The sequence below is a fragment of the Citrus sinensis genome, chromosome 7 (genome assembly GCF_022201045.2).
Source record: "Citrus sinensis cultivar Valencia sweet orange chromosome 7, DVS_A1.0, whole genome shotgun sequence".
Classification (NCBI taxonomy): Eukaryota; Viridiplantae; Streptophyta; class Magnoliopsida; order Sapindales; family Rutaceae; genus Citrus; species Citrus sinensis.
In genome coordinates, this window is record NC_068562.1 from 16,474,662 (window position 1) to 16,486,495 (window position 11,834).

An 11,834-nucleotide genomic window follows, 5' to 3' on the forward strand; every position below is an offset into this window, starting at 1 on the left:
ATATTTTAAGTACTTTAATCCCAATTTTTAAAACCTAATCTAACCGCTGCCTATATTACGAGGCAACCTGCACTAGTTGACTGATGGGTTAACCAGTTACCACATCATGTGTTCTTACAAAATTAGTCAACCAATATGGTCCTATCATTTAACCAACAGCTTGTAAACATGTGAGATTAGCGAAATATGAAATAAAAGCTAACGCCAAAATCATCACCAATGATTATGCAATGGGGAGAGAATCCTGAATGTTTTAAAAATCAGAGCATTTCAAAGGTTCTTTTATTTTCTATTGCCTTTAAAAAGGCAACCACTTTGAGATGCGTCCATCGGTCCATGTGGCTCAGGAAGAAGGATATGTCCTGCGATATCATTTGCTAGCGCAAGTATCGAGCTTGTCCCTGCTCATTTGTTTCATTTCCAGGCGAGATTGAACCTGAAGAGCTTGATATGATAGCGATTAGCGAACAACGGGGGGACCAAAAATCTGCTTGCTATTGCTACGCCTCGCAATATCAGTAATAAGACCGATGATAAACTTTACAACACTGCATTATCAGAAAACTAGAATGGTAAACCATGTATCATTAATTCAAGCTTTAGCAGTGACTTGCAAGGAAGTGATGAAAAAGCTCAAGGCATCTCAAATATTCTTAACAAAAAGTTACAGATTGGTATCACCTCGCTGTTTAATAACAGGTTGGGTCAGAACTCAAAACCCATATTCCTGTGAAATAATAATAACAGATGGCAATATCTATATACTCTATGCTACATATCAATCACCTTAAGTTCTATTCAACATTTTTATCATAGGGTACAACATTTCCTATCAGCTGAAGCAGAGAGAATCTGTTAAAGTCGCATTGTTTGCCGAAAAGGGAACAGCAGAATTCATCAGGCTCTGGATCTGATTTCGAGTACACCAACTTTCTAACTCTCTCTGGCTCTTCATCTGATTAGAGCCTGGAATTATCAAATTTGTTCAACCAAAAATAGATAACAGCTAATGAATCCTGATATCATCAATGAATCGACCTCCCTTTCTACCACGTAACCTGATATTTGGTCTATGATGGCCATCCGATCTCCCAGAGATCTCTCCATCACGTTGGGTCACAATTTTTAATGGGTGGGCTTCTGTATTGAAAACCCACTCATCTAATGAGATTACTGTTGTGGGAGAGAAAAGAAGATACAGATATTTCAGTGTCTCTGCAAGAAAGAAGCTTTGCATCATGTTGTCTTTGTCGCCAGTATTAACCTGAGAAAACACAACAATCATTCGTAAATAAATAAGAGCACATTAGCAGTATAAATAAGAGCATATTAACAAATCCACCGGAAAGGATAGACATGCAGAAGAAATAGAAAAATATATAACAGAAGACCGAATAACCAAAACATTTAAAAACATTTTCACCGTTTTTTACCAAATGTCGGCTCATAAATGACCGTATAGATTGTCCCAAGATTTAGCTAAAAATCTGCCAATGGAAATTGCTTTTGTGTATAGTTAGCAGACTATGCTCACTAATGCAAACAACTATTTAAAACAAAAGATCAAACATTCTTTACTACGGAGGTTTAACAGTCAAAGATACTAAGAAGCGCATTTTCTAAAAAAGCATCCCCAAGTTTCGTATCACGTCAGCTTTTTGATGAAAACATACTGAAGCATACAGAATATTTATAGAAAAAGATCTTATTTAATGTTGGAGGTTTGAGGTGTCCTTACATCTTTCAGTCCAACATATCCTGATTCTATTCGGGAGTTCTTTTCGAATGCCTGAAATATGTTCCAACCCCACTCTTTGTATGTCTTGTTGCCAGTTAGACGCCACAAGTAAAAAAGTGATTCAACAGTCTCAGGTCTCAGTATGTTCCATGATGTGCCCACAGACATGTCCTGAAAATGTAACAAATGAACACTGGTAAACAGCAGTACCTTAAAAATTGAAAATTCATTTGATAATACAAAAACTGCAAACCTGCCCATCACGAAAGAAGTAATTCTCTCCAGCCAATTTTGTCGGTGTTGACTGGTAGAAGTTATAACATGTCCAAGCAAGCTGCAAAAAAAGACAGAAACATCCAGTGAAAAACCCATCTCACATCATCCTTGGTTTTGATATGGGAAAGAAGGACCATACACTAGAAGCTAATGAATGGTTAGGTCAGCAATCCAAATTAAATTATATTTCAAATTAAAAATTTTGGTTCTGGTTTATTCCTTTAAGTACTGGCCTACTAGGAAAAGAAAAGATTAACCAAATATGAGATTCATACAAAACCATCTCGGTCTTATACCCCAAACAAATCAGATCATCTCCCAACTTCCATATGTATCTGGTAAATCATTCAATCAGAGATTTGTTAATATTTTTCTCTTTCCTCCCCAACCCAAATTAAAAATCTCTCCTTGGAATTGAACACTTGACCTTTTGCTTCCAATGTAAGAGGCCAAACCAATCGGCAATAAGAGACATACACCAACAGACACACATATTTTATGTCCTTCTATCATTTTTTTATTAAGAAACAGAAACTTGAATTATATTCTAAACAATGTGAGGTTTACAAAAAAGTGAACAAGCAGTCAAAAAAACCAGGATCAGCCTGGCAGAACCTCAAAATCTATTTACAAAGAACCTTTCCACTCAAGCCAAAGATAAAACACTCTTGACTGTAAAAATCAAGACGATATTCGACTTAGCCCAATACACTTCCCAATTTGAACTTATGTAAAAGAAAAACGGGTCCTAAAATTCTTGTCTCTGATGCCCAAAGAAAAAAGCACCCTAAATTCTTGCCTTATCCCATAAAACAGTTAACCATCTTCCCCAGCCAAGCTTTCAAAATCACCCTTTTTCCCCCCGTGTTTGTAGAAATTCCTTTGACTTCAATAACCTATCAGTCTTAGTAGATAATTTGGTACCCCAGATGCTTCTTCCAAACAAAATTCAGGTATATATTATCAAAACTTCATTCAATTTCGAAAATCTTTCCCAGAGCTTTCAAAAATTTGTCCATTTCTTTCTTGAAATTCCTTTGAAATGTTTAACAACCTATCAGTTTCAAAGTCACGGGTAATTTGGTAATCCAGATGATTCTTGCCAAACAAAATTCACATATATGTGATCGAAACTTCATTCAATTTCAAAAATCATGTCATTCGGTAACTTAAAACGGTACCTTAAAATTGGAGGTGAAGACATTGCATTATTCATCACAACGTATATGAGTTCACAAAACAATGTTCTTTTTTCTTGTTCTTGCACAAAATTTGGGTATTAATATATTTTCCGAAGTGAGACAGAAGGAATACCTCTTCTGCAAGAGAGAGAAATTTCTCAGAGTCACCGGGTCCATAACCAGAAGATCCTAAAGCAATCATTCCAGGAGCGAAGCATGCTAATTCATCCATCTGCATAGGCATGGTGTCAAAATAGCCATCAATATCTAGCAATTACTAATGCATCCCTACAGTAGTGTAACTGAGTATTACCTTGTCTATCAGCGAGTCCCCATTCTTCTCACAAATGTATGTAAAAGACGATGGTGTTGATCTCCTAACCAAGCTTAATAGACCTTTCATTGATGTCTCCCACATGTCCCTGCTTGAAAGATTCCACAACAAAACTTTGACATCAAGAAATTTATGAGCACAGACACCTGGATACTACAGAGAGAAAAAGGTTGAGTCTTGACCAGAGCACGATTGCAGACACTTTAAATATTAAAACATGATATCCATCCTGCATTAGTTGTCATTTGTTCTTTTTCTTTTTTTCAGTCCCAGTAATTTTCCACACTGAAATGTGAATTCTACCAGACTCATTATCCTAAACATGTACCATTGTAAAGATTTTTTTTTTTTAATATTTCAGAATTAGAAAGTGGGAGCTACTATTGGAAAAATAAAAGTATATTGTAATGCATTTGTAACTGACTCCTTAATTTGTTGGCTTTATCTGAGAAGACAGCTAAAGTGTATGGAGCTGAATATATATTCCTTTTCACCAAAATCCCAGTGAAAATAGAATCATTTAACATTTAATCACATTGACCAGTCCAGCCCCCACCACATCTAAATTTTACAGTAGCATGTTTGTCTTTGGCTTTCACATAAGAAAATAAACTGCAAACAGCAAGCAGCAGTGGTTGAGTGGTTGCAGATCCGAATGCAGATACATATGAGAACAAAATCTCCTCACCTATAAGGCTTCACTGCTGAAGTTTTATTCCCTTGAATCCAAACTTTGAGTAAATATTCATAAAAGCTGCAATAAAATTTCATTGTTAACCAAAAACTCTTAACAATCTTGCAAAATTATACTCCTTTACTGACCTTAAGAAGTTAAACTAGAAAGTAAAAGAGGTTAAATCATAGATGATGAAATGTTAAACCCAAGTAAGATCACATAAGTGATAGTAAATGTTCAAGCGGTGAATACCTATCACCCATGGCACCAAAGGTTATGGTCGAGTATGATGGAGTTCCCCTGTCAGGACTAATATAGATGGGAAGCAGGCCATCAGCAGGGAATGTTTTATTAAGCTCCACTATTACTTTCTCAGCCTGAAACATCAGTTTGCAACCATCAACAGGATCCATTCACCCGAACAAATCATTCTTCAGAAAGAGAAGTGAACTATTGACTGATTACTCCCTGAACACTTTTGGTCTTCAAACTAACCTCTTAGTGCATACGAATATGAATAATTAGCACTAATTTGTAAGATGTCAAACATTAAGTGGCAAGTTCAAACACAAGAATGATGAACAACATATTTCCACATGCATAAACACAAGAAGAACATACCCTCTGCCGATACTTTGGGTCACCCGTCCTTTGTGAAAGAGCAATCAATTCTAGTTGTTCTGTACCAGAATCTGCCAGAATGCTCTCACCCTATGAAATGGGAAATGACAGGAGCAATCAAATCAAATATACATTCGTGAACAAATGTGCGGGACAAAAGACCCAGCACAGCTCAGTAAGACACACATGAGCTATCACAAAAGATAAAACAATCTACTAAGAGACTAGTGTAAACTATGTTATGCATGATAATGGAACAGGTTTACAACAAGAGTCTGGCATTTACTTTTAGCAGTTAACTGTCAAAGAAACAGAAAATGCTGAAAGAATAGATGGAAGAAACTTTTTGAAGAAAGACAGAAAGCTGTAAACTTGTGAAGAACCACATTTATTTTAAGCCAACCAAATACCTACTGATCTAACAGCAGGCCAGGAGCTTCCCAAGTGACCTTAATGAAATTTTTGCTGGGATAAAGGGAAACGTAAATAAAAAGAGCATAATCAACTTAAAGGATGCCATGAAATGTGATGAATCAAGTTTAAATAGTACAAATAAAGTGAACGCTAGAAATTAAAGCTAACAACTTACCCCTGTCCATGAAGGGTTATGTGGATTTCCATGTGCTAAGTTAATAACATTATAGGGAATTCCAGTGCGAGTATTCCATGCTGGCAACAATCTATCTGCAATATCTCTAGCTTTTTCGAGAAAAACTTTGTCTCCTGAAAGGTCATATGCACTAAGAAGTCCACCTACAACTCTGAAATATCAAAAAAGAAACAAGTCAGCAAAGGAACATTACTTGTCCTTTCCCCAAGCAATTATAAAGAAAAGAAAACAGCGATTGCCACTGACACTTGTTTCACAAAATAAAATCAACCATGAATTAAACCTGATAACGCAACCTTATGGTTGTCTCGAAAACACTAGCATCATATGACTTGTTGAAATCCAACGAGTTCGCAATCCACCTGCAAAAGAATGGCATTAAAAAAATTAGATAAGTGAGACTCAAAATCTTGTGCTAAAGAGTGTGGAGGTTTTGAGTCCTCTTCAAGGCATAAATTGAGAATGCTCATTCAAATATCACCAACCATTGGTATCTGGGAGACACATTTAATACTACATAGACATTAAGAGATGATGAAAAAACAGGGAGAATTATGCATGGAGAAAGTGAGGGCAAAAAGAGAAGGAAAGAAAAGTGCCAGTAGGTCAAATGAGGTTTGGAGTCATGACACAAACTACAAAGCTAGAAATACAATATAGGAAACACATGAAGAATAATAGCTTCAAGCATTATGTACAACTTTTGAAAATCAAACGCATCCAAAAAACTTGCAAAAACAACCAGGAGTATGCAACAGCTAGGAGAACATCTCAACTGGATAACAAGAAACTACTGTCCTGTGAAAAAATCGGGACAAAGTTCGATTAATTGGCTGGATAAATCACAAACAGAGCAATGATATGTTAAATAAACCATTAACTCCTCAGAAGTGACTCATATAAGGCTGAGAGAATTGTAGAACATACCCAGGTTCAAAGGGACTCTAATTTCAAAATTGAGGCCACATAATGAAGTCAATCAACTCATTCGCACACACTAATTTTAAAAGTATGATAGATGCTTTGCTCAAGAAACTATCTTGAATGGTCACTTAACCAGGGCAATAGTAAGAGAATAGACAGACTTTTTGCAAATTAAATTGCATGGAATTCAACTTTCCTAATGTATATATCCTGATCTCCAATGAATAAAATAAGTTCATAAGGAAATAAGCAATTTCAAAATTGTTAGCCTATTTCCTGTTTTTAAGTTGCAATAGCTGCACTTATTTAATAAGGCAGTGTTTTTAGAGGTGAAGCAGTTACTACTTTGCTGAATAAATGGTCTATATTGTGCCAATCAGTAAATAAGTAGAATTTAAGCCTTCAATAATTTATCTGTTTTGAAAAGGAGCAGGCAAGATCCATTTTAATAAGCCATTTTAGAACATAACTTTAAAAGCTTTAGACAAAACACTTTATGTCCAAGGTTTTGCAAGAATTGGAATGATGCAATAGAAACATCAAAGGGAAATAGGAACAAATCAATTTAAAGTGAAAGAGAGAATCAACGAAAGGAAACTCACTCTCTAGCTCTTTGAAATTGTTCATCCAGACCCATTATGTATAATGTATCGAGAGCATCAATTAGTGTTGCTCCAAGACCACCAAAGCTGTTGACCCCATTCTTAGTCTGTGGCTGTTAACAAAAATAATTGGAGAAATGAAAAGGTAAAATTAGCATGTTACTTCTAAGGCCATGTAAATAAAATTCATATTGTATGTCTATGGAAACTAAATTCAAACTTTTAAACAATAAGCTAAGAGTTTGTCGACAAATGATAGCTGGCAAGTTCAGGAATTGATGCAGAACTCATCTTCACATTGGATTTCATTATAAAGGAAGCATGTACAACCAAAACTGAAAAAACCTAGTTTATAAAGCATTGGTGGTTTTCAAATTGAAACATTTTCCCTAAGCCTTTCCACGATCCAGGCAGCACAAGAAAAAGTCCAAACAATGCTTGTCAAGATTTACAGTTAACCATGTACTTAGAAGGATCCAGCCAAAAAAAAAAAAATCACCCCCTTTTTCCAAGCAGGAGAACATAACTGTTATTTTAAAAACAAAATAAAAGAGAGAGAGAGAGTAAAGAAGAGAGAGAATAAAACTAGTCCAGTAATTCAGTGACAACAATATATATGATGTATCAAAATTTCTCATTTTTCGTCCAACAAAGTTCAGTTCTTCTTAGTTGGGTTCGGGTGGTTTGACCACAAAATGCTATGTTTACACACAAGACTACCCCTTTTCATGAAAGCTTCACGGGGACTAGGGCTTTGGTCCATCTCAGCTCTGCCCAGAAGGGCAATTACAGGCATTTTATGACCAGCCTCCAACAGTTTGAAATCAGGCCCCGATGGGGAAATGAAGATATAAAAAAAACAATGAAGTAAACTTCTCCACACTAAAAATATGTGAAAGTATTAGAATATATGGTATTATCCAATTCACTCACAAAAGAATAAACTAGATAAATTTTTTGCAGTTCAGTGCTTTTTATCAGCAAGTAATCATGTTTAGAATTAAATTAAATTCCAAACATTTCAACCCATAATTCAAGTTTCAATCTTTTTTTCCCCCTGTTTTTGTCAAGTAATGTTTTTATTTTTAATTTACAAACCATGATCGACAAGATGTGTTTGTTGAACATAAATTCAGAGGAAAAAGAGTAGTCACTAATTCTCCAAAAAAGGCACATGGAATAGAGAAGCTAACAATTAATATATCTAATCCATGTTAATTTGCATTATCAACAGTATTTATCATTCACTCAAACTTACCTGAAGTTCATCTTGGCCCCATGCATACTTCTCATATGAACTCCATGCATGAATCATAGCATCTTTTACTTTCTGTTTTCGCTGGATATCAATAGGATCCTCCGCAAATGCCTTGTTTCCAGGGGGCTGTTTAGCTTGTTTTATGTGATCAATTTTTCCAATTACATTGGCAGGGTTATTCTTTATCTCTTCCAGCTGAAAGAATAAATTTTGCATCAAAACGACAGTTAAGAATCCCTTAGAAAACTGCCCATAAAGGTTGAATTCAGGGTGCTGCTCGTGGCTTAAGAATTCACTTGTAGCATTATTAGTCACATAAATAGCATCGAAGACAGATAAAGGGAAATATAATAGGCCTTTTGCATGTATATTTCATTATATCAATCAGAAATTATAGGGCCTTTGGCAGAAGTATTCTTTCTTTTTTGCATAATATGCCTGGGAAAAAGAAATAAGCATGCCACAACTGGGAGAAAAATAGGTTGGTTTCAGCTTAATTGATCAAAACACCCAGAGATCTGTTGATCATGAACAATAGTACAACAATAGCCAAGATATACCCAACCCCTCCTCTCCTCACCCCCAATCTCCCACCACCCATCCTCCTTCGTCCCTCTTTTATCCAACTCCGGAAGAAGCAGAAAAAGGGAAAAAGAAAAGAGTAGAAGAGAAAGATAAGAGAATGCTAAGGTTGACAACTCCTACCAGATTTCGCAATTGAGTAGCTTCTTCATTTAACTTGGAAAGTTCAACCTGCAATACAAAAGAATTTAGTTATGCAAACACATTTCAGTAAATTAAAAAAAAAAAAAAAACAACTTTGACAGAGAAAAAAAGTTTACGATAAATTCATTTCTGAATATATATTGTATATATCCACCAAAGAACTTATGCTCACACATATTATATAAGAACTTGCTTGATGAACATGGCCACAATAGGGCATTGTGTCATTTTGTAGTGTGCTAAGTAAATACATTTTAATCAAGATGTTACAAATAAAATATAGGACAGGGAGGAAAAGAATACAAAAGTAAACTTCTCATTCTATTTCTCACTCCTTCTTTTATATTCCTCTTCATCTTGTGACTCTGTAATCCTCATCCAAACCAACTAATCTCTTTGAAAATAACATTTAGCTACTTTGTTACTTTATTTACTTTATTGGTTCATGCCTATAAAATCGTGCTACATTTGTGCTGGAGTTTTGACAAATTACTTGTAATGGAATCAAGCATCCTGTTTGCAACTCAAGGCTGACATGTTCAAGAAACAACAACTTGGTGCCTAGCTTCTCCTAGCCCTCACTGTTTTTCTTACGTGTATCCATATTATCAATTCTAGCTCAGTCTTCTCCTTGTTCTCCTTGGCTGCTTTTCGTGAATACCCCATTTGTAATTCAGATCAAGCTCTAACATGATTTTCACTTTTAGAGTAAAATATATGGATGTAATCTACTCATGTCAACAACAAATGAATGACCAGGACAATAAATCCATCACCTGTTCACCCATTTATTGTAAATTCAATTATCCGTCTTGATGTGCGAGAAGGGTGTTAAATGATCCACCCAATAGGTTCCACAACTTCTCATTGTGCAAGACGTACAAATTAGTGTAGGTCTTTTCAAGGACTGTTGCCCCCTCTCAACTTCAGCCTTCCTCAATCTTTTTTAACAACTCAATGGACCCCTCAAAATTGTTTAATCATCATTTTTCTTTGTTAATCTCAATTGGAAGGGGGTGTTGAGATAGAGTATAAAAGCTGGTTTGGCCTTCTGGGGGTGATAGATGATTGGGTATATTTTTGTATAGCACAGAAAATTTAAGTTTTTGCGTACTCAGTGGACAACCGATCAACTTTACTGTAATGATTCTTTATCTTTAGTAAGTTTTCCAGTTTCTTACCAAAAGAGTAATAATTTAAATAAATGTACTTCCTACCTTAGCTGCTGGAAGCCTATATTCTTGAGGTGGATGTTTTGGTCTTCATTGGCCATCGAAGTTCAAGTGAGTCAAGTACTTATCTTGGTAATTTCTCATTTCATTAACTAAAACTTCATTTGTCTGTAACTGGACGCACTCTCAATTCGTCAGTCAATATTTTTCTCATTTTACTTATATTCTAATATATAGTAATACGACCTCCCGCATTGGTAACTACGGCATTGGTAACTACAATTCTAGCTACAATTGGCTTCTACTCTTTCTATCATAAAAAAATTGCACTGGACTCTTAACAGATAACACAGTTTCCTTCAATGTAAAGTACTCTTAGATCCAAGTTCCAGCATAAATACCGGATATTGTCAGCTCTAACTGTCTATTCTTGCTCAATACTCACACATAAATGCTCAAAATGAGATCCTAGAACCACCAAGTTCAATGGTTAATTTAATCAAACTTCAGATCGATTTAAGAGAATATCAAACAATCTACATTCCTCGCAATGATGGAACGGAGACCATTGATTCTGAAGAATCAATATAGATTCCAAACTAAGATCATATCAAATCAACGGCTCAGATTCTGTACAATATCTATAATAATTATACATAACATTTTGCATGAACTAAATATCCAATGCCATTATCATCATGTAATTAACAAATATTAAACAACCAAACAATATTCACAATTTTTAGATTAAAGAATTTTTTTAAAAAAATACCTCGTGTTCTCTAACAAGAGTCTGGCGATCCCAAACGACCAGAGTAACAGAAACAAACACGATCAAAAGCATAGCCAAACGCTTCGGTCTCTTCAGGTAATACGCCGGATTACAGTATCTCAATTTGCCACTTGATGATGATAATGATGATGATGATGATCTATTCCTCGCCATCTGATTGATTAAATTAGATCTAACAACAAAAGCTGAACTCCTAAATCAACTATTTTATTTTATTTTATTTTTAATTTAATCCATTATAGATAAAGATTTGTCAAAACGGAAGCATTTGGAGCAAACGAGCGAGGCTGATCCGAGAGAAGAACGGAAACGGGAACCGAAACGTTTCGAGACGATCTTTTTGCTCGAAAAACGTTTCGAGGATTTGATTGTGTTTGTATGAAATGTTTGATGGGAGAGAAAGATAGGCGAACGAGTGTTTGTGAAGAAAAAGAAACACGGGAGAATTTTACAAAGTGGTGTTTGATTGAAGACCAATTGACAGCTGACATGTCAGCAACCGAAGACTAAGTCGCAATATTCTTCCTTTGTTTCTATTTCTGTGTCAGTCAAGTCAATGGTTAATTTTTTTTATTTTTTATTTTTTGGATTTAAAAAGTTTATTGTTCATTTTAATTTTAATAAAATGATACTTGCACGCGCGTGTTTTATGTATCAAGTAGATTTTTGAATCAATCTCATTGTTATATTATGAATCTAAGAAATTTACGCCCCGTTGGGTATTGTTTTCTGATTACTGCTTTTATAAAATAAAAATGGAATGAGAATGTTATTTTTAAATTTATTTTTAAAATTTAAAAATGTGTATGGCATAATTTTCAAAATTAACCTTGAAAATGAGAAATGTAAAACAAGCCCGATAGGAATATTTTAAAGAATTATTATTAGAATAATTTCATAAAATTAATATTAAGTAATGTATA

General features: G+C 34.9%; 1 protein-coding gene across 1 annotated transcript; it reads right to left on the bottom strand.

Moving 5' to 3' along the window:
* Window positions 1-553: 553 nt before the first annotated feature.
* On the bottom strand, window positions 554-11,343 carry LOC102615170 (mannosyl-oligosaccharide 1,2-alpha-mannosidase MNS1). Its single transcript, XM_006465103.4, has 14 exons — window positions 10,891-11,343; window positions 8,926-8,973; window positions 8,221-8,415; window positions 6,963-7,075; window positions 5,733-5,798; window positions 5,416-5,587; window positions 4,827-4,916; window positions 4,458-4,582; window positions 4,218-4,283; window positions 3,509-3,617; window positions 3,329-3,427; window positions 1,992-2,072; window positions 1,739-1,909; window positions 554-1,264 (listed from the first exon to the last, which is right to left on the bottom strand). The coding sequence occupies exons 1-14, from the start codon at window positions 11,062-11,064 to the stop codon at window positions 1,007-1,009; spliced, it is 1,767 nt and encodes a 588-aa protein (XP_006465166.2). The 5' UTR covers window positions 11,065-11,343; the 3' UTR covers window positions 554-1,006.
* Window positions 11,344-11,834: the final 491 nt, after the last annotated feature.